Raw genomic sequence first — 24144 nt, 5'->3', positions numbered from 1 at the left:
TTAATTTATTTGTATAACAAGACACATGTGCACGGTATGATAAAATGGTTTCCTTAGTAATATGAATTAACAGAAATAAACAATTCTACGACACTGAGATGGTGGAGATTTGTAGTTCAGGTGGATGATTTTGATGGAGTTCTGTAGTCTGAGCTGGATGGTTTGGTCATGGAGCTTTCATCGTTCTTCCGAACAAGATCATCATTTCAGGTATAAATTTGTGCTGGTGATGTTGCTCAGAAGAACGATGAAATCTCCACGACCAAACCATCCAGCTCAGACAAAAAAACTCCATCAAAAAAATTCTACGACATATCAATTTTTCACAGACGTGGTTATTATTCAACAAAATGAGAATTAAATAATTTCCAATATAAATATGATGGATAAGTTTGTAACTGATTGGAATATGAGTGACCTAAGATAATTTACTTTCCTCAATACCCAATTACATATCATCATCTCACTACTAATGAATAAGAATGAAACAAATAAACGTCACTGTATGTAAATACATGGTATCATAGGTTTTTCATCTATTGTCTCTGCCTTCTTCCTTACGTTGTGTTAATCCGAATTTCTTCTAACTGGCTCCGATTTTTTTCCTAGGTTATGTCAAATACTATCATCCTAATTGCCTATAGACAGTATAACTAAATAAATCCAATGTATTCAGAATATTATGTTGAATAAGTTAAATGTTTACTTCTCATCAAAATAAACCACATTTGAGATTTACTTTACATGTTTAAAATGAATAAGTTCATATCCGTAAATAATGGAAACTTATGAAATACAATGTTGGTTTCTTCTAAAGTGAATACTTACAATCTTGAGTGATTCAAGTTAATTGTTTATTATTTTAAGACTTAAAATGAAGAAAATTAATCACTTAACTACTCTGATGACAAACATCTTTTGGCTTTTAAATGTCAGTTGATGATGATTATTATTAGAATGAAGGTTTATGGAGATTGTAGTGTGGTGTCTGCTACTGATGTCAATAGATATAAGTAGTATATATCATCAATCGAAGTTAAAATGCCTAGTGGCAGAAGGTTAAGAAGATGAAAGAAAAGAGAACTAGAACAAGGAATGGTTGGTGTGGAAACGAAAGAACAATTGATTTATATTTTGTAAATGAATTATTTACTATATGGTTCTCAGATTTTACTAAGATATTTTGTAATTTTGCATTCAAATACATTCGATTGTTTCCATTTGTGTTCTCGTTCACTACAGTGGTACCTGTAGTAATCCTACATGAGGGTGGATGAGCACTACTGAAAAGTCCAATTCTTAGACGAAACGGCCACCCAGTGCTTCCAGGTTTTCAATTGTGGTCTAGCGTAGATTAACTCATGAAATCAACTATTGAAAAAAGTTTGTGATTAGTCAATAAAATCTGAAAATAAACTCATCAGTCTTATTGCTTAATCTAACAACAGTGAAATTCTGTCATGATTAAGTTAATTATTATAAGAGTTAATAAAGAAATGCTGGATGAACGTACATATCTAAACGTGCTGAGACAAGAAGACAATATTTGATTTGATTTAACTGATGTTTACAATGTACTCCATGATTATACAAATATATAGCTACTTACACTTGATATTGTTTATTTGAATCTTCACATTGAGGTTTAGGACTGCAATTGATCAGTCTGTTATTGGCAATGTGCATACTGTGCGTACTGCCTCGATATTGCCTTGATTCACAGGCTTTATAAGCAAATATGGATTATGTGTAGCAGTGGAATCCAGGACTTGCATTTCGTCTTATTTGGTACTCGTCAGCTGTATGTACTTGCATCTCAGAGTTGATTTCCACTCTGGGACTCGAACTCAGTACCGTTCGCTTCAAACACCATCACGTTATCCACTTAGCTACTGAATCCTGATAGTTCCAAATAGAATGAAACACGATTCCTGGGTTCTACTGCTAGCCACTATCCATCTTTGCATATATAGTTAATTAGATTATTATTAGATATCTAATTCCTTATTGATTGTGAATATCAATATAGTATATTTGTTTAAAGATGTACTCATGTAAAATATCTCTTAAGTAATTTTTTACTGTATAACAAATTAACATAACTGTATCATTGAGACCTTCACCATTTCATACCAATAAAGTTATAATTATGTCTTCATATTTCTATTTTTTTCAAAACAATTTTTGTAATAAAAGTCCAAGTTTATTTTTTGATAACAACTTTTTAGTCCATGAAAATGTATTGGACAAACTAAGCATTATTTATATCGATTTTTATACACCATACGGACTCATATCTCTATTGACAGATAACCATTGAAGATATGATCATTTGAACATATTTCTAGTTATATTCATGAAACTTCTATTCTGTTCATCTTTCTATAAATAAGACTTGTTACTGTTAACAAACTTTTGCATATATGTATATTTTGTATCTTTTTATTATTATTATTATTTTATTATGGTATTTAGTGGATTGTATACAGATATACCACATTTATGCTCTGAAACTGGTTACTTAATTTGGATTGAACCAAAACAAACTATGCGTGTTTTATTTACTTATGGAGATACAAATTGTGACTTTTTGTAAGTTGAAATTGATTTAGCAGTTTTCATTGATTATAATAAAGTGAATTTTATGGTACTGGTTTCAAGTCTCAGACTAAACATCAATTCTGTGATACAGTTTCATCCAGCTGACGAGTCCCAAATAGGACGAAATGTGCGTCTTGGATCCCACTACTAGCCAAAATCCATCTTTGCTTATAAAGTGAATTTAAGATCAACAGATCAAGTGTTATTATTTGAACCTTTTGATCTTTATCTAAAAGTATCAATTTAAAAAGACTTGCAATTTTCAAAAGATGTTTGTTGCATTAAAGATCTAAATATTGTTCAGTCGACACCACGGTAGTATATGATACCTTACATGTAACTTAATTATGACAAATTATCAGCTGAAATGAAATATATTAAGAAATTGACTAGTTTATTGCTGTAGAACACGGCTAATTTCTTTGTTGCTATGATTGACTGACATAATTTACAATAAATTTTTCGATCTTAACAGGAAGTAACTACAAAAAGGAAAAAGAAAAAAAATCCCTCTCTGTGTTGTTACAAGCAGCTAGATTTTTATCTAAAGTGATTAATAGCAGGAAACAAATCAGATATAATGAATAGATATTCTTTGATTATATATTAAAACTCTACTCTGTTCAAGAGCACTTTTATATAAAGAAATTCTTCTTAGATCAGTATTTCAAATATTACGCGTTTAAGGTAATACCAACATAAAATGAATCTTAAATTTTAAAAATAAAAAATAGTATATTGTCAAGCTATTGAAAACTATTAATACGAAATTGTTAGGATAATTGTACAAGTGGAACAATTTGTATAATACTGTAACCATATCCTAAATTCCAAGACCTAAAACAACCAGGACTTATAAATCTGATCAAGTTGTTTTCCTTAAAGGTATTGTAGCGAATGAGAACACATAGATGGGGACAACCGAATGTATTCGAATATGCAATTACAGAATATCCTAGTAAAATCTGAGAACCATATAGTAAATAATTCATTTGCAAAATGTCAATCAATCGTCTCAGATTTCATTGTTCCTTCGTTTCTACATCAATCATTCTTTGTTCTCGTTCTTTTTTCTTCTTAACCCTCTGCCACGAGGCATTTCACTTTTGACTGGTGATACATACTACTTATATCTATTGACATCAGTAGAACACACTACAGTATCATTATCTGAATGAAATCAATATTCATATTAGTATTTATAAATAAGTTAAATCACTTTAACATACATCGTTCCTAATGTCAGTTATTTATTTAACTGACAATCACAAAATAATTAGTTAACCAGTTCAATTACAAATAAAAATTGATGAAAACCTAATTCTAAATGAAAGTGTATAGTAATGCATGTAACGAGTACATTCAACAGTTAGTTCTTTCAGAAAAAAATATCGCGATGCTTTATTCCATATTGAATATGATGAAAACTAACCATATACGTACTAAAGATAACAGCATGATATATTGGACTATTATAATTAATGGTAAGAAGAAGAAGATACATTCGAAAAAGAAGAATCGAAAGTTCTTCAAAAGAAGAAAAGAAAAAAAGAGAAAAAACATTCATTTAGTGGATTAATACTTTTGAATGAAGAACATTAATAATTATGTTTTCAAGTTGTAAACTATTGAAGTCAATCTATGAAGTAAATGAATTTCATATTATTCAGCTATAACTACTATACCCAATTAATTGAATTTAATATATGAATTACAGATTACTTATTGTACAGTTTCATTTGACATACAAACTTATTCAAAGCATAATGGTATATAATTTATCTTGACAATGACAATAAACGATATATTTGCCTTAAATTTGGATTACAAACGATATTGTCGCTTCGTAAAACTATTTCACTATATATATATATATATATATATATATATATATATATATATATATATATATATATATATATATATATATATATATACAATTGATAAGTACGAGTTTTGTTGTAATTTCACCCTCCAAGTCACAAATAAGAAGACACAAGACGAACATGAAGGAATCCTCTTCTAAACACTTTCAAATATGATACAAAACTCTCAGGTATTTATGGTTTTCTAGTAAAAACGAAATCACCATAATAGCCATCCAATCCGTATACAGTGGTTTTTAGTACTTTTCCCATAGGGAAACTACACATCGATATTCTGGAATGTTCTTCAAAAAAAACCATTGGATGGAATGTCTTCAGGTCTTTCTGATTTTCTTAGAGCTTCCCTGAGTTTACCCATAGTCCATCCTTATAAAAAAAAATTTTTTTCCATAAATTTTCATAATTTTTTTCATAGATGTTATTTGGAACCAGAAGTTCCAGGTGTTGCAATCAACTATTTAGAGCCTAATAGAATAAAATATTTTCAATATTTTAATGAAAATGACTATAGACCAATACAAATTCATTCAGGATTAGCTGCATCAATAAATGGTTCCACTGGTACTAGATATTCATGCATTGGATCGTTGTTCAATACATTCTCTTATGCAATTGATTCAGAAAATGCTCAGTGTTTTATTGAATTAAATGTTTTAAATAAAAAACAAATGAATGAATTAACTGAACCAATTTCACGTCCATTCAAATTGAATTTTCGTTTAGTTCTTTAATGTAACCAGGATCATGTTAGGAGTCTTTAATTACTTAGTTCTATTAGAAAAAACAAACAAACAGTAAACTTCTGTCATTCTGGAAATAATCATTGCATTTTCAAGCTATTTGTAACTGTTAGCTTATGTGTTAACTCAAAGCTGTCTCATATTTAATCTAATTACTGCAAATTACTTTGTTTATCTTTATTTTCATGAAGTACATCTTGTTTCAAACATTCTAAATAAAGATTTGATCAATTCATCTTCGTTCAATATATCTAGATCATATTTCAGTATTCAAATATTTGCATAGTTGTAAACTATTAATTTTCGTTATATTCAATCTTATTTCATTTGAAAAGTTGATACCCAAAATAAATATATTTTTTTAAAAGCATTTCGTTATGACAAATACAACATTATGAACTATTGGACATATATCTCATAAAAGTATTGGTTAGTTAAAAATCAGCAAAAGCAAACGATAATAAATTCATTTTAATGAAATCGCTGCGTTTGATAGTCTGGTATTACTCTGCTTGTTTCATTACTATGCTCGATTCTCACCTGAATCTAACTCTACCCGGAGAGAATTTGTTTACTATTTAGACTGTGCTAGAGAAGGAGGAAGGCTAATAGGCTAGAGTAGGATAGAAAAGGTTAATTAGTTAATACATTTTATAATTTACCAGTATGGATGCATTGATGAGGGTATTTTCAAATGATTAAATCTCCAACGACATTTGAAATAAACCTGTAGTTATGAATGACATCAAAGTTTCGTGTGTGAAAAATTAGTCAAAAAAAATAAGGTAGTATTTAACTTGATCAGTGTACTGCAGCTATTCTCAAACTCTATAGCTTTACTACAAGAAAAAATAATCTCCAATACCAATAGAAAACGTATGTTGTCTCCTTGGTTATGCTAGTGCTCAAAATTAGTTGCTTATTATCCTGGAAGTACCCGGATATCTGAGATCATCGGTAATTAATACTTCATAAGTCATGTATTTTTTCTTGGATATCTAACTGTTATTAGAAAAGAAATGACGAACTAGTCTATGTCTATCATAGACTATATTCAGAAACAATCCGAATGTCTCATGGTAAGTAGGAATTGTAAAAAAAATCTGACAAATTAATCTACTTCGTTACGCCTTTCATTACTCATGAATCAAGCATCACCGACCAGGAATCTGTAAACTGATTTGTCCCCGACTCTTCTTTTCAGTCGTTTCCGAGTGCTTTTTACTCTTTTAATGCCTGCTTCCAATTCCCACTACAAAGTGTCGATTGTTATACCGTCTTTCCTTTTGCCTTGAAAATTTGAAGCAAGGGTATGTTTTGTGATTCAGTTTGAAGATTTCATAAAACTGTGTCCTATCCATCCCCAACACGTTTTTCCAATTCACCATTCATTTAAAAGCTAGTTTATCTTTTTCCACGGTAAATTGTTGCTAAGTGTTTCCAGCCTGCTGGTGTAAAGTATATTGTGTAGACAAATGTTTACAAATACCTGTACCTCTTCGACGACTGTTGTAATAGTTCTCCAAGTTCGAGCTCCAAACAATAGACCTCTCTCAATCCTTGCATCTAAAACTCAAACTTTGATGTTGGCTGAGAGTTGTGTTAAGTTCCGATAACCCTCAACTGCAAGAATACTGTTTCTGCCTTGCCAAACTGTACCTTTACATCTACATCAGACTTCCCTTGTTAATCAACGATTCTGTCCAGTAACGTAAAATTTCCACCACTTTCTGAGCTTTATGAAGTGTTGATTGGCTGGCACTCGTTGTTGCATTCCAAGACCTTGCTTTTTCCCGTGATAATGTTGTGGCCTACTGCTTCAGAGGCTGCTACGTATTGACTGCCCTTATCTATATTTGTTAGTGGGTATGAGATGTAAGAGCCGGGTCACCTGAAGTTTAAGTCGTCTATTTCCATCCGAGCTGTCCAATGTATTCTGTGCTTCGTTAAACACCAGAAGTAATAAAAGATGAGAGTGGGCAACCTTGTCTGACATCAGTCTTTATTATTATTATTATTATTATTATTATTATTTGCTTTATTCAATATTATACTTTGGTACAATATAGAATTCTCAGCACAAGGTAGTTCAACAAGTTTCTTTCACGCGAAAAAAAAGACAAAAAAGAAAGGAAAAAGATGTTTGAAAAAATCTGAAAAACTGTACAACTTTCCAAATTAAAGATATGTTCGGAATTCAGGTTATTGACTAAGTTAACTCTAACAACCTGTTTGTCACAGGGTATATTTGCTAGGTAAGGTATTATAGAACTTTTATACTTTTGCTTGTGTTCATGGATTTTAATGTAATTACGTCTCGTTCTACCAGAAGATATACAAGGAGAAAAATAAGAGTGAAGGGGATGATTAGTATCTGATAAAATAACACCTGCTAGGAGTTTGCATGACTTTAGATGTCTATCCACAACCATATTTATTATGACCCCGGAAGATTCACCACACACTTTGCTAACTGCCCTCACCACTCTCCGCAATTCAGCAAAGTCTTTTCTCAAAAGCCCGGGAAAGAATAATGGACAATAGTAAAGAATAATAGGTAATATGCAAGAATTGACAATTTGTAAGAGTAAATGACGAACAATCACAAGAGCATGCAATCTCTTTATGTCTTCACTCGGAATGCATCTGTGGTCTACACTCTGTGTGATGTAGTCCGCCGTATGAATTCTGAATAATGGTGACAATCTTCTTAACTAAACCGTAGTGTTGAAACAAGTAATACTTGGTTAACCTTTCCACGATGTTCAATGTTTTCTCGTGGTCAAGGAGGCGAATGCATAGTGATAAGTTCCATTATCTTGGTTGCTCAACAGTGATGCGTAGGGTTGCGGTCTAATTGGTATTCAGTGGCCCATTCATCCGACTCTAGTTTGATCGAATGATGTTCATGGCGAAATACAAGAACTGCCTACCCTTGTAATTAATTATTGACTTAATTTGCGTTAAAGAATAACGGAATATAATAAGTCAAATACGATAATGAATTGTGGATACGTGTATTTCATACACTCGTTACCTTAGTCAAACAATGAAAGGCACGAAGAGGGGAGGCTGAGAGAAAACTTCAAGCATGCCAAATCTTTATACTACTCATTACAAGCGTTAATGTAGCTCAAAATATATAATCCTTAGAGAGACAAGCACCGTACAAAATGGTGAGTGATAGACAAACACATAAAAGTGCATACAAGGCGTATAAGTGTAAAAATACGAGAACATAGAAATAAGATGTGTATGTGTGATGAAGATCACATTTTCTTATCAAAAGATTAGAGTTGTTACGAAGGTAAAAATAACTCAATATTATACAATGTTTGAGTTATTAAATTTTGTTCAAAAGCTAGGATGAAGCATGTCAGTGTGTATTGGTACCAGACACTACAGGTATGCAATCGATTCTCACAAAAACCGGCCTGTTGATCTCAAAGTTGCGCGTATATTGAACATTGCATTCTGTTCAGCAACACTATTGCAAACTGATAGTAGTGTGACACTTCAGTAGCTCTTACACGACGGTATATAAATGAGGAATTACTCCTCCCAGCTTGTTTGTACCTATTTTTCCTCAAACATTTCACGGAGAGAATGTACAACATCTTCGCAATTACTTTAATGTCTGACTTCAGTACTTCGACTGCTACTTTACCTGATTGTTTTGCTTTGTCTTTCCTGATTTGTTTGATGGACTCAAAGATTTTTTTCTATTAACGATGAGGTAAATTATATAGGAAGGTTAGTGTGTGCTGCCTCGACATCAGGTGGGTTCAATGGGGTTGTTCTACTCAAAAACTTTTCATGGTTTTTAACTTATTTGTCTCCTCGCTCTTGAATCTGTGTGATTGGTATGCCTTTTTTTGTTGGCTGATAAGTGAGCGTGGAACCAATGTACTGAGTATCTAGAGGAGAAGATAAAATTTCTATATGTGGTGTTTCGAATTTGTGTCTTGGTTCTTGGTTGAAAACCATCAGCTGATAGTGTGTGTCAAAATAATTCGTTGCAAAACATCTTGGTCAAACCGAACATACTTGAATTTGATTAGTTAAGATGATTAATTTCGGATTGGCGTCAACGGTTCATCACACATCCAGCCTGAATAAAAATAACATTTTTCTGTCAGCTTCTTTATTGTATTATACAGCTGTCTCATAATCCCTTTACTTGCAGCTGTCATTTCTGTGTTTTGAAACTTAGTGCTAGAAGATACCCTAGTTTAACTAGGATTGTTAACATCTCTAACCTAAGCTGTACCGAACTTTTGTCGTGTCGCTTGTTGAGCAGTTCAGTGGTTTCTTAGCTTCAACTTCATCTTGATCACCGCCAAGTATCGACCTTATTCTCTCAGTGTTCTTACGCCGTCCATAGATCCTCTGAAATCCCATTAACACAAATGTAATCGATCTGATTCTTTGTAGTGTAGTCCGGTAAAATCATGTGGGTTTGCGTATGCGTAAGGTGCAGCTTACAACTATTTTGTGAAACTATTTTCATCGTCTATATTCCCTTCTCCCAGTCATCCCATGATGTTTTTATAACTGGTATTGATTATCCCGTGATCGACATTATAGTCTAACCTGCGTGCAATGGGTTTCCCCTAGTTCTCGGCACCCTCGGTTTATATCTTTTCATTTCCACGGCCATTTGTATGATCCACACAGTGTCCTACATTAGGCGGATACTCCGTGTACTTGAATTAACTGTTGCCTTGATTGTCAGGAAGGGTCTAGAATAGTCCGATTAGGGTTCACTGATATCCCGCTGACATCACACTGTTTGTTATACATTTACAGGCCTTCTGTATATGTAAGGCCTGTACGTATGTTCGAAAAGTATGGTAGTTATTTTAGATTTCAAACTAAGTTCGGAATGATGAATAACTGTCTACATTTGTCTAGTAGAAACCAAAATAAGGTAGTTGGGTGAATGACCGTTCTAGATTTTATCATAAATATAAATACGTATTATTACCTGGACAAGTATTACCACCCAGCTCTTCAACCAATAACTGTTCAATCACTAGTCGAATCAAGTGCAACAAATAAATGTCATTCTATTCTTTTTTTAATAGATCACATACAGATTGTTACGGGAGAATTGAAGACATTTGGCGGATTAAAACCTTTTATTGTACATTAATAATTTACTGTGTTTTTGGGTGTAATTGTTTTACTTAACTTTTGAACTTGTTTGCTTATATCATTATTTCGGACATTTTGGTTTGTCTTTGGTTTGGTATTTTGGTGCTCTCTTTGTCTTTGGTATGGTATTTGGGAGTCTTGCTCCGGGAACCTACAAAGTTGAAGGTTTGTTTTGTAATTGTTATAATTATTGTTGTTAGAACGACATTTGGTCGATTATTTGTGAATTACGAATAAATTTGGTATCTAAATTGGAGCTTGGTTCTGTTGTTAATTTGGGTTCGTAAATTCCAAGTAGATCGATAGTCCGTACTTTAATAACTGGAACGAGAGAAACTTGGACGTAACACATATTGCTTCTAATTCTAGAAGAGTGCTTCAATTCACAACCAAAAGTGAACAATTCCAGTCAATGCACGCAACACAATTAAAAGGGGCGAGAAGCAACATGGCTGCAGCCATAACTATGTCTGGACTACAACAATATCTATGCGGTTCAGGAAAAACAAGGAAACTCAGTGAACGCGTGAGGAAAGCAAAAAATCGAAGGAATGTGAAAAGTACCATCTCAAATGGTGTCAAAAGGATCAAGTTTTAACTAAACTTACTGGAAAGTAACACATAATCGTGTTGAACTGATACTTGGTCATAATCCAATGTTGGTGAATACTACTCTTGAGATAATATGACATAATATATTTCTGCAAGGGCAAGTATTCGCCATTGAAAGTCACATCAGCGAGTTTAATCCCAAGACCGTTTTGAGAATGTGCCCAGTATTCCTTTGATAGAGAATACCTCTCCAAAATCAATCATCTTAGGGACATAATACATTTCGAATATATCGCTCATTACTACCATCATTTGAAGAACACCATTTCAATGCAAGTTGCAAAGCACGTCCGTCAGCACTGTCAGTTAATAGAAGTAGTTACTTCGCAGCGAATAATCTCAGTCGTCCTATCTCAAATTCGTTAGGTGGTCCAAATAACCAGTGTGCCTTTGCCGTCTCTCAATGTTTTGCAACGTCAAGTACTAGGCAGACTCCTTGCAATCCAACTGGCGGTAAAACACAGCGAAAGCAACTGGCCACTTAGACCGTATGTAAAAGCTCCACAGCAACCGATGGCATGATGAAGCCCTCTAGGAGATTCGCCGTTACTAAAAGAGTACTGAACATTTCATTCTTAAGTTTTCATTCCGGTGTTTGGTTCGGGAAATCTCCCAAGATGTCAAAAGGGACCTACGACTACAGAACTCAGCCGTGTCTGCCCTTCGAGGAGATAACGAAGCATACTTAGTTGGAGAATCTGAGAATGCCCACTAATGCGCTATCCATGCTAAGAGTGTCACTAATTTGTCAGAAGATATGTAGTGGCACTGTAGCTTAACCACACGACCTCTGAAGCCGAGAATTTAATTACTGAAAAGACTTATTTTCAACAGTTGATACAGAGAGATAGTTGACTATGAAAAGTTCAGTTCGATCGGAGGGTATGGCTTAGCTTGCAGGCTTGGTAATCCTTGTGTAACTTATCTCCTTTATTCATATTAAATACATTGTTCTATCTCCAGCCTAAATGTGCTCTCCATCACATATTGATAATTGTTAAAATACGATGAGTCAGTGTAGACAATGACGTGACTTACGCGTAAGATCATATAGATTAAACAGTTACATAATGAAAAATCTACAATTTTGAGATTAATTATATTGTTAGAGCAGTATTAATAGTGAAGTAAACCATAGTTCTATAGATATTCGACCGGCTCGACTTATCCGCAGTGAACGTACCGAAATAAGATCTTGCTCACCAGTGTAGATCGCCAAGGTGGACGATCTGAGTCGACTGATCGTCGGCCTAATCTAGTTAGGCAGCCACTGCGTGGCCAACCAGTTAACGCCAAAGTTACACGTCACGGTAAGTGTCAAACGTAGGTTACCCTTTGGTTGTATCCTGCTACCACGTCTATTTTGATGACCGTACAACACAAATGACATAATTACAAAAATAAAGTAGTAACAGCAAGCTCAAGGAACAAAGTGTGATCACCACAAGTTCATAGGCCAGTTCATAGAGCCCAGTTGATTGATGCGTGGCCATTGTCCCTGACATTGACAAGGATCGGAAGACCGTTCGATATTCAGTGGCACGACGCTGTTAAAAGTTCAACAACCTGAGATCTGTGTTATCGCTTCTTTTACGTGTTACAATGGCGCAAATATGATAATAAAATCGTCAACTAAATTTCCCACAAACAAGTATTTCAACATATTTGTTCTCAGGTTTTACCGCAACAATATAAGCCGGTTGGATTCATCTAGGATCAGATGACTCTAGCAGACCATGTGCAGCATTGTCCTCAATAAGTGTGTATGGAAAGTTATTTTTAGTAGAATGACTCTATTTCACCCCAATGACACCTCAAGGCTTACATGAATGCGAATACAGTGGCTATTGAAAACAGGTAACTAAATCCACAGTTAAGAATAATACTGGGGATATAAACCTATTATCCAGCACTAAACTATAATGGCGAATGTATCATCTAGTCTAAAAAAGGGGAGTGATTTTTGTACTTGTTGTGATTATACTTGCTTTGGGTACTTATTGCACCAAAAAGCATTCTTGGTCTACTTTAACTAAAAGTACTTTGGTTAAAGTTTGAAATTTTTTGCTAAATTTTGTCCTAAGTACCTTTTTTTACTCCTAGACTAACACTTGTGTTCATTGTGTGTTTTTAAATCTAATTACAATGGTTGGTAAGACTCACAAATGTGGGCAACCAAATTGTTTGTTCCCCGTTGAGGAGGGAATGCAGTGTGGTGACTGCAAAAAGTGGTACCACAAAATGTGTACACGCCTAAGTCTGATGGCATACAAAAGATGCTCGAAGCCTAACTCGCATTGGCTTTGTATGTTCTGCTGTGCGGATAAAAAGGTACTAATTCAGGAGGCTATGTGCCTATTGGCTTTGGCCTGCAAGAAAAACGGTGACACATGCGCTGACAACACCGGCACTGACAGTGACGATTGTCAGTGTAGTACCTGCTGTTACGCGACGCCTCAAACAACAGACTCTGACCGATGCAAAAGTGAGATCGCCGTTAACATTAACAAGGGGGGTAATACCACCTGGTACTGACAGTGATAACAACGCACCTTTAGTGGGAACCGATGAACTAGATAAAACCATCACCGTTCCGAATAGTCCCAATGTCCTGAGGGATGAAAAATGGACTACGGTACGTAGGAAACGAAACGAAAGAAAAAAAGCTGTCGGCAGTACACAGGTAGTTAGTAACTCACTGATGGACTTGTAGAACTATGGTCTACTATGATATTAGTACTGCTCTAATAATAGACCTAATCCTAAAATTGTACATTTGTCATGATATAACTGCCTAATCCATAAGATCTTACGTGGAAGTCACATCATCGACTACACCAACTCACTGTATCGTATCAATTACCACTACATGATGTAGAACAAGGTTAGGCTAGAGAAAGAACAATATATTTAATATGAATAGAAGATATAAGGTAACATTCAGATGGACCACGCCTGCATGGCCGAGCCATGCCATACGACCAACTCTAACCCATTCAAATCATTGATCGCGCCTTCTCCATTGTTAGGTATTTCTCCGCGTTAAATATTGAATATCTATTTTCTGAGTAGTCTCGTGTTCACAGCTTTGTGGACTGTGTGGCTATTGTCCAATGCCACTACACTACTCTCCCACCAGAATCAACGTGATGTTGGTTCGATACCAAATTGGATGGGATCGTGGCGCGCCGGAGGTTACCAAGGATAATAAGAATCCTCCGGATATTGGTAAGCTGAAAGATAAATCAAAAAGAAAGCGGCAGCATCTGGTCGGGAAATACATGTAATAATCTTAAAATATCTGTCTTCATGCTTAAAACGCTTGAAATGAAAATTTGGGTGAAGATTATTTGAACTATAAAGAATGGAATAACAATAATAATAATAATAAAACGATGCGTGCTAATAGCCGTTGGTTAATAACTTAACGTATAGGTAGTAAGTATTTTGTGTTTAGAAGTATTAAAAGCAATTAGTATTGTAGAAATGTTAATATTGGTATTAGTTTTGGTTAAAATTATAAAATCAAATAACGTTCATGCTAGTAAGTTGTCCATGAGTTGATTTTCGATTGCATTTGTATTAGTAGGCTAACTGAAAGAACAAAAGTATTACCGTGGAGAAGAATTCCAACTAGTGTTCCAGTTAGTTTGATACGGTTTATTTAGTTACGGGGAGATTTTCTCAACCTCATTTTTACTTGACCGTGATAGAATTTAGTAATACTACTAATACACATGAATGGTTATCAAAACAAAATTTAAGTGATAATTATGAGTTTTGGACAGATAGCTAAGAACAAATCGTTAAACCTGAGTGTATTCGTAAGACATGCTTCAGACTCAATGTTCTGAGTTGCCGTAGTCTATTTATACATATTTATACCTGACGGCTGATGATGCATACAAGTTAGTTGCAAGTATGCAGTTTATCATAAGGCGGAATACGATTTAATTGAGATATAGTGGTTATAAGTTATTGAAATCAGCTTATGTGTCACATTACTAGGTGATGTGGTGCTGCAAGATGTATTTGGCTAAATAAGTTTTTACATGATTAATAGTGAGTGATGCTCATGTGATTATCAGGTAGAACATAAGTTGTAACCAAGGGGAGTACACTCCCAACTCATGTCTATGATAATGGCTTGAACCTTAGTCAGTGTTGGGGTAAATTCGACATTGATGTTTTCAGTTTGCAGGAGATTTGCTCGACTGCTTATACTGATTATTTGCATGCATTATTGTGTCGCTAAACCTCCAATTAGACTGACAAGGTTTTGAGATATTTACTGAATGAGCAACTGATAGAGAAACCTACTGTAATCATCTGTGATGGATGAAGATACCAAGAAAACAACACCATTTAATGGTAATTATAAGTCAATTTGTTGACCGATTTCGTTAATAGTTTCATTAATTTTATCAGTCATATTACGTGATTGTCAAGTTATGACAATGCTTTATGACGATATCCTGAAACTATTAAATTTAACTAGTTATAGTGTTGATTGAGGATTAGTCAGTGGAAAAATAGGTATTGTTGCTTTAAGTGATTCGAAATCATCAGAAATTTACAAAGTTAAAGAATCCGAGACGCCTAATTTAATTATAAATTTCAATTCAGAAATATTCGTTTAGTGTTAATTCTAGTAGGCTACGGAGTTTTGATTTTAAACGTTTGTTTAGCCAACAGCTACTTGGGGATTTACTTATTTTACTAGTGCAGTTGATAGTACCTAAATTTTTAATCTTATTATCTAAACTATGTTCGCATTTTAGGCTGCTAATATGATAAACCAATCCATAAACCCAAATACGATTAGCAACAACGACTATGATGGGTTTATTGATAAATGTTAAAGGCGATTCAGATGATTTCTAAATTCGAAAGATATGAAGATATAGTAAAACGTATGTACGGGCCAGGTTAACATGCAGGTTGTTGACGTATATAAAAATTTAAAAATAATGAACATGACCAGAAAAATAATTTTAAAGTTAAGACTGCTTATGAAACTTCAAGCAGGAATATGGCGCGTTATAAACATTACATAAGAAGTTACTGCATTTAGCCTAGGGACACTTACAAATATGTGGCAAAAGCAACTGGAAAATATATACATGTTAAGTACAAGAAAGAATCATCCAGTAAATTAGTTGAACTCGCCTGGATTATTTTTGAAAATTAGATTATTCAGTGGACGACATATATAACGCCATTCGTGAGGAGTAGTAATGATCCAAAAGCATCCAGAATAAAACATACAGTATGGCAATCATTTCCAGGGTGCTTGATGCTGTTGAGGTCTTTGGGACTCGCTCTGATCAGAACAACTGAATGAATCCAGATAATTGTGTGTGCCATCTAAAATGAACTTATGATTGCAGAAAACTTATAGCTGGAACTCACCGTATTTTTTATTTTGGAGAAGTGTCATCCTTGTCGTTTGGCAATGGAACTCGAAAATATGAAATTAGGCAGGCAGTGGTCGGAAGAAAAGATATTACAGGACAGTGCTTAGTTTGAAACAGGTTGAGGTATTAAGTGAAGGAACACTGAGAATTAGATCCAGATAACTATTTAGTCCTTGATTGCATTGCTAGTCAATGTATATTTACTCTATTTACAGGTTATATTTGCAAGAGCTTGATGTTTAAACAAGTCTATGTCGCTGAAGCAGGTAAATGCTATTAAAGCCTGTTAACGAACCATCAAAGCTAATTAGTTGATATAGATGATCAACTTTTATTATCGATTGAGCTAGTAACTTATGTGAACTAATAGATATAACATTACGATAATATATGTGACCATTAATCAAAGGACTATTAGAATACTGGGTTTACAAAAATAAAATCCGATTGAGAAGGTTAAGGTGGAAATAAGGATTAACAATAATAGGTTGCGTTTCTTTAGTTGGGCTCACCAATGTAGAACTATGGTCTACTATGATATTAGTACTGCTCTAATAATAGACCTAATCCTAAAATTGTACATTTGTCATGATATAACTGCCTAATCCATAAGATCTTACGTGGAAGTCACATCATCGACTACACCAACTCACTGTATCGTATCAATTACCAATACATGATGTAGAACAAGGTTAGGCTAGAGAAAGAACAATATATTTAATATGAATAGAAGATATAAGGTAACATTCAGATGGACCACGCCTGCATGGCCGAGCCATGCCATACGACCAACTCTAACCCATTCAAATCATTGATCGCGCCTTCTCCATTGTTAGGTATTTCTCCGCGTTAAATATTGAATATCTATTTTCTGAGTAGTCTCGTGTTCACAGCTTTGTGGACTATGTGGCTATTGTCCAATGCCACTACAGACTCTCATTGTGAGTCACATACTGCACTACCAAAATCTGATGGTAAGAGTGAAACCCATCCTGGTGTGACTGAAAAGTAAAATCAAATAACAGCTAAAACTAATGACTGTTTACTTGCTAAGTACTTGGTGGACTCTCAGACCAATCCGCCAAAAGCTTCGAAGTAAAGCTTCGTCTAACACTGTTGTGAGTCACTCTCAGGACTCTGTTACAATAAAAGCTAATCGTAAGATACCAGCAGTTAATATACAGGATCTATCGTCACGGTCGAAAGCTGTTAACACAATTTTAAAGGAAGCTAAATCCCTTCCTAGTTTAATTATTTGGAATCTAGAGGGGTCGAAAGATAACGACCCTGCTAGAAGACATGCACATGATCTGCAGTTAGTGGAGTCTGCGGACATTATTTCAAAACCGCTTGCGACACCCTTTCACTCGCTCAACTCCCTAGAGATTGGAAGGACTCTATAGTCAGTCCTATATTTAAGGACGGCCAGAGACATATAGTATCTAACTACCGGCCTGTCAGTCTAACTAGCATAGTCGCTAAGTTACTTGAAAAGTTATTTCGGGTTAGGTTGCTAAGCCACATAGATTTACACAATCTGTTAGCTTCTGAGCAACACGGATTTCGTAACAAGCGTTCATGCTTGACTAACTTGCTTATTGCAAGGGAGGATTGGACAGCAGCCCTAGATAACGGTCTGTCTGTCGACGTGATATTCATAGATTTTAGCAAAGCATTTGACAAGGTTTCACACGTAGGTCTTATGCACAAGCTCTCGAGCTTCGGAATAATAGGTACTGTACATGCGTGGATAGGAAATTTCTTATGTGACCGCAGACAGAGAGTGAGGGTTAACGGAACGCTATCCGATTGGAAGCCGGTCAAAAGTGGTGTACCCCAAGGCACCATCTTAGGCCCACTGCTCTTCCTTCTCTACGTTAATGAGTTACCGCTGTTACTTAGGTCGTCGACATTATTGTTTGCGGATGATGTAAAAATCTGGAGAACAATAAAAAGTGCGGCTGATCATGTGGATCTTCAAGCTGACTTATACGATTTAGTTAGGTGGGCTCGAGAGTGAGGCTTAGAAATCAATGCTAGGAAGAGTGTACTAATGCACATCGGTCACGGTAATAGTTATCGTTACACTATTGAGGGTAAACCTCTTCCATGCGTTCAAGAGCATAAAGACTTAGGAGTAGTATTAAGTTGTAGTGACTCACATTTATCACGAGAACACGACTGGTGTAATAAAAACAATTATTATTATAACCAACTGTACCAGTGCTTGTTTTAATGTGCTTTTGTTTAACTGTGCTAATTATAGCCATTTTGTGCTTCCATTACCTTCCATTATTGTTCCGCGGTTTTTGGTACTGTTCGCACGTACTCCTGTCTTCTGCTTCCACTTGTACCACTTCTTGGCACGACCTCGGTATTCGTTCAATACCACGAGATCGCCAACGAAATAAATCTGGTTACATTCAACTCTCGCCTTCTGATTTATCTGGCACGTGTTTTCTGGTAGCGGTGTTCACAGTTAATCTCAACTCGACGCCACGCTACATTGGTGAGCCCAAAGTTTGGAACACGCCTCAACCTCGGGTCAAATCTTCCAAAGAAGTCAATTTGGTGAGTCTATTATTTATCTATCCACGTCTGTCGTATATTTTCATATTAATTTTTAATATATAATATACACGACATGACGGATAACGATAAGAATACTATTAATGTTATAGACTCAGACCTACAAGCCATTCATTTTCGACCCGTATCACTTATCCCCCACGACCCTGAGGTCTGGTTTGCTGCTTTAGAGTCTCAGTTCGAGACTCGTCGCATCACGAGCCAAAGGCAAAAATACGCCTACGCTCTCGAGTCATTACCCGGGGACCATTTAGTAGCTGTTCGTGAGGTTGTCCTCAATTCTAACGTGCCTAATGTTTATGACCGCCTCAAGGAGGCAATTCTCCGACATTTCCTCCCATCGAGGGAGGAACGATTGAGGACCCTGTTAGCACGTCACCCCTGGGTGACGCTAAACCAAGCCATCACCTCACGCGCCTGCAATCTCTTGCAGGACCAACAGCATCAGACTCGGAGATAGTCAAGGAATTATGGCTCGAGTCACTACCAGCCCATATCCAACCTACTGTGACGGCACTGCTCGAGGACTCACCGCTTAACCAGGTAGCTCTCATAGCAGACAAAATTTTGGCGAGGACTAGTAATAGAGACACCTATGTAGTCGCTTCGACGGCACGTCCTAATGTAGACATGGACGCCGGTCATTCCACAGCTCATGGTGACAGGGCCGGGTGTATTCACACACGTCTTAGTTTTGGAGATCGCTGTAACGTACCCCAACCCTACGTCCCCCGAGCTCGCTCAAGTTCTCGCAAACCCGTCACCACTCGCCCAAAAAGGGCATCTTCCAGGCCACGCCGAAAGGCGGCTACGGAAGCGAGTGACAGTTGGTGCTGGTTCCATAGGTCCTTCGGGTCTGGCGCCCGCCGTTGTCGAGCACCATGCTCATACAAGGCGGGAAACGCCAGCGCCGGCGAGTAAAAGCGGCCGTACTCGCCGGCCCTTTACCCCAGGTTGGTCGCCTATTCTACGTGCACGATTACCGCACGAACGCTAGGTTCCTAGTAGACACTGGGGCCCAAGTTTCTGTCGTACCACGTGGTAGCAGCAAGTCACAAGCCACAGTGCTTCGACTACGCGCTGCGAATGGCTCAGTCATTCCTACCTACGGTACACGACAACTCGCGGTCAACCTGGGCAACCGACGACGGTATCTGTGGACGTTCATCATTGCTGATGTTCCCACAGCCATACTAGGTATCGATTTTCTACAGCACTATGAATTGCTTGTCGATTCACGTAGGCTGCAGCTAATCGATACTTCGTCGAACAGCAAATTCATGGGCTGTAAAGCCCACATGAACGCGTACCGAATCCTGGGCACTTTTTATTCGCGTGACGATAAATTCCACGCTTTATTCGAGAAATTCCCCGTAATCACTAAACCACTCGAGGAGCTTCCATCGGTGACCAATCGTGTGGTACACCACATAGTCACCCGCGGACCGCCAGTCACGGCACGACCTCGCCGACTGGCACCGGACAAATTAGCTTTTGCTAAGCGTGAGTTTGACAATTTACTAGCTACTGGTATTATTCGTCCTTCTCACAGTCCATGGGCCTCTCCTCTACACATGGTGCGCAAAAAGATGGGGTTAGTTGGAGACCATGCGGCGACTACCGAGCTCTAAACGTAGTTACGCGCTTTGATAGCTACCCCATCCCCCACATACACGACATCACGGCATCGCTCAAGGGCACGACTATCTTTTCTAAGATCGATCTGGTACGAGCATATCATCAGATCCCGGTCGCTCTTGAAGACATCGAAAAGACTGCTATCACGACTCCTTTCGGTTTGTTTGAGTTCCTACGAATGCCATTTGGATTACGGAATGCTGCTCAAACTTTTCAAAGGTTTATCGATAGCATTGTACGAGACCTCGATTTTGTTCACGTCTATATTGATGACCTGCTAATCGCATCATCAAACGTAGATGAACATTATCAACATCTTACGCTATTATTCCAACGCCTTTCGGATAATGGAATAGTAGTTAACCCAGACAAATGCGAGTTAGGTAAACGAGAAATCATATTTCTGGGTCATGTTATCAAGCAAGAGGGTATTCTACCTTGTGAGGACAAAGTGCAAGCAATAAAGGAGTACAACGTGCCGTCCTCACTCAAGGAACTGAAGGCTTTTCTCGGTTTGGTTAACTTCTACCGTCGTTTCATCCCACACGCGGCAGAACGGTTACGACCACTAACCGACTTACTACGCGGCAACCCACGCAGATTGGAAATGAACGAATCTGCACGTACTGCATTCACTGAAATCAAAACGGCTCTTGCGCAAGCCACTCTTCTCGCCCAACCCGATCCATCAGCCACGCTTAGTATAGCGGTTGATGCATCCGATGTTGCTATAGGAGCAGTCATGCAACAAAACATCTCCGGTAGTTGGCAACCTCTCGAGTTTTTCTCACGACGCCTCACTACCACGGAGACGAGATATAGCGCTTTTGGTCGCGAGCTGCTAGCAGCCTACTGCGCCATCAAACATTTTCGGCACGCAGTAGAAGGACGTCGATTCATTTTATTCACCGACCATAAGCCCTTAACGTATGCTTTGCATACCAAGTCTGACCGCTACTCACCACGAGAGTGCAGACATTTGGACTATATCTCCCAGTTCACGACAGACCTTCGTCACATCCAAGGCAAGTCGAACTGTGTTGCCGATGCTCTATCACGAATCCAAATGAATGCAGTTACCCTGCCGGTGCTCGATCTTCCTGCTATGGCCGCTGCCCAAGCAAACGATCCCAGCTGTACAGAAGCACCACACTCTACGTCTCTTCAGTATCAGGAAGTACCTCTAGCCACGACTTCTGGCACCATTCTATGTGATACGTCTACTGGTCTTCCTCGACCCATCGTACCCTCTGCTTATCGCCGTCTCGTTTTCGATGCCCTGCATGGATTATCTCACCCAGGTATCGCAGCTACATTACGCCTCATCGCTGCACGATACGTCTGGCCGTCCATGAATAAAGATGTTCGTATGTGGGCTAAGCAATGCTTACAATGTCAACGATCAAAAGTGCACAGGCACGTAGCCGCCCCCCTCGGTACATTCGCTACGCCTGATGCTCGCTTCGATCACGTTCACTTAGACATTGTAGGACCACTGCCACCATCGCACGGGTATGATCACATACTCACGTGCATCGACCGCTTCACCAGATGGCCCGAGGCTATACCCATCACGTCTATCACGGCGGAGACAGTTGCTCACCGCTTCGTAGAACGATGGATAGCTCTATATGGTTGTCCCTCGACTGTCACGACTGACCGAGGACAACAATTTGAGTCCGCACTATTCTCCTCACTTACTCGGCTGCTTGGTACGGAACGAATACGCACTACCGCCTACCATCCAGCTTCAAACGGTTTAGTTGAAAGGTTTCATCGGCAACTTAAAAGTGCTCTTCGAGCACACGAAAACGACGACTGGTACGAAACCTTACCGCTCGTTCTTTTAGGTATCAGAACGAGCTTAAAGGCAGATATCCAATGTTCCGCCGCTGAACTTGTATACGGCACGACATTGCGTCTGCCCGGGGAATTCTTCACACCACGGAGCAGACCTAATTTCGCTAAATCAGACTACGTCCAACGACTGTCTGCATTTATGCGAACGCTGTCTCCGGTGTCAACTCGAATACAACATCGACAGGTCGCTCTCCCTCGAGAGTTATCTACCTGTTCACATGTTTTCATACGAGTAGATTCGGTACGCAAACCTTTGCAACAACCTTACGAAGGCCCTTTTCGCGTGATCGCTCGTCACGAAAAGACCTTCAAGGTTGATCGACACGGCCGCGTCGAGATCGTCAGCATTGATCGTCTCAAACCAGCACACGTCGATGACAGTGCCCTATCTGATAACCCGAGATTCAATGCTAGACCTAGCAAACCTACTAGCGGGATCCTCAAACCATCTTCAGGTCCCACGCTAGATGCACCTGACACCTCACTCTCACGTCCCAGTCAACAGCACGCGTCATCTGCACCGTCTACGGACGAGACGACAGTCTCACGTCCAGATCAGCAGACCACGCCGCCCTTGACTTCGGATGAGATTGCAGGTTCACGCGACGCGAACGAGACTACCGTCTCACGTTCCGGTCGCCGAGTACGGTTACCCGTACGCTTCCGCGACTAGCCGCACAGTTAACAAACGATACGGTGTAGGGATATTCCTATACTACACGCATGCTACACTCTTCTCTTTTTTGATTTTCTTTTTGTTTCCTGAGCCCACGCCTTCGACCATCTCCGTTTGATTCCGTCGACTTCAGTCAACTTTGGCGAAAGCTGGCCTGATCACCCATGCTCTTGTCAACGCACTCAGTCGATATATTGCTTTCGAATGCTTGGCATACGCTTGGCCTCGAACTTGGTCGTTATGGTCGCTTCTGGTTCATCGGCTCAACGTGGTTTCGTCCTACGTCTGCAGCGTTTCTGGTGCGCACCCCTACGAACGCCATCTTCAGATTCTGGATACAAACCACTCTGGTGTAGCACGCCAACTCAAACAATAAATACAACACATCGCTCCTGGTACCGTTCTCCGAAAACGACCTACGTTGGCAACTCGACGATCAACGATCGCTTTCCTGTTCGCCAATTCTTCCGTCCTACAATCGCTCGTCAGCCGATCAGTCCCACGATTCAAACCGCTATTTATCGAAAGTGTAAACCCTTTCTAGCGGGGGCTCCTGTAGTGACTCACATTTATCACGAGAACACGACTGGTGTAATAAAAACAATTATTATTATAACCAACTGTACCAGTGCTTGTTTTAATGTGCTTTTGTTTAACTGTGCTAATTATAGCCATTTTGTGCTTCCATTACCTTCCATTATTGTTCCGCGGTTTTTGGTACTGTTCGCACGTACTCCTGTCTTCTGCTTCCACTTGTACCACTTCTTGGCACGACCTCGGTATTCGTTCAATACCACGAGATCGCCAACGAAATAAATCTGGTTACATTCAACTCTCGCCTTCTGATTTATCTGGCACGTGTTTTCTGGTAGCGGTGTTCACAGTTAATCTCAACTCGACGCCACGCTACAAAGTCATGATCTAAAAACAACTACGCATTGCAAAGCAGCCGCTGTCAAAGGTTTTCG

The 24144-nt window shown here is 38.0% G+C and overlaps 2 protein-coding genes across 3 annotated transcripts in view; both read left to right on the top strand.

Annotated features, from left to right (window-relative positions):
- Positions 1 to 5557, top strand: part of MS3_00006264 (uncharacterized protein) — a gene marked incomplete at its 3' end in the record, with an annotated part of 35832 nt that extends 30275 nt beyond the window's left edge. Inside the window, exons 2-3 of one of the 2 annotated variants that reach the window (XM_012942445.3) lie at positions 2476 to 2592; positions 4903 to 5218. In XM_012942445.3, coding sequence (XP_012797899.1) covers positions 2476 to 2592; positions 4903 to 5218 — 433 coding nt within the window. Of the gene's footprint in view, positions 1 to 2475; positions 2593 to 4902 lie in introns of both variants that reach the window. The other variant, XM_051214391.1, reaches the window with a different exon arrangement.
- A 12758-nt stretch (positions 5558 to 18315) lies between these two features.
- MS3_00000246 (uncharacterized protein) lies at positions 18316 to 23201 on the top strand. Its single transcript, XM_051208089.1, has one exon. The coding sequence runs from the start codon at positions 19884 to 19886 to the stop codon at positions 20631 to 20633; it is 750 nt and encodes a 249-aa protein (XP_051067557.1). The 5' UTR covers positions 18316 to 19883; the 3' UTR covers positions 20634 to 23201.
- Positions 23202 to 24144: the final 943 nt, after the last annotated feature.

This window comes from Schistosoma haematobium, chromosome 2, assembly GCF_000699445.3.
Source record: "Schistosoma haematobium chromosome 2, whole genome shotgun sequence".
Taxonomy (NCBI): Eukaryota; Metazoa; Platyhelminthes; class Trematoda; order Strigeidida; family Schistosomatidae; genus Schistosoma; species Schistosoma haematobium.
The sequence above is the reverse complement of the archived record's forward strand: the minus strand, read 5'-3'. Positions and strand labels throughout refer to the sequence as shown.

What these genes read in the sequence shown, in the direction of transcription:
- MS3_00000246 (XM_051208089.1), top strand. Translation starts at nt 19,884, where the DNA reads ATGCTCATACAAGGCGGGAAACGCCAGCGCCGGCGAGTAAAAGCGGCC.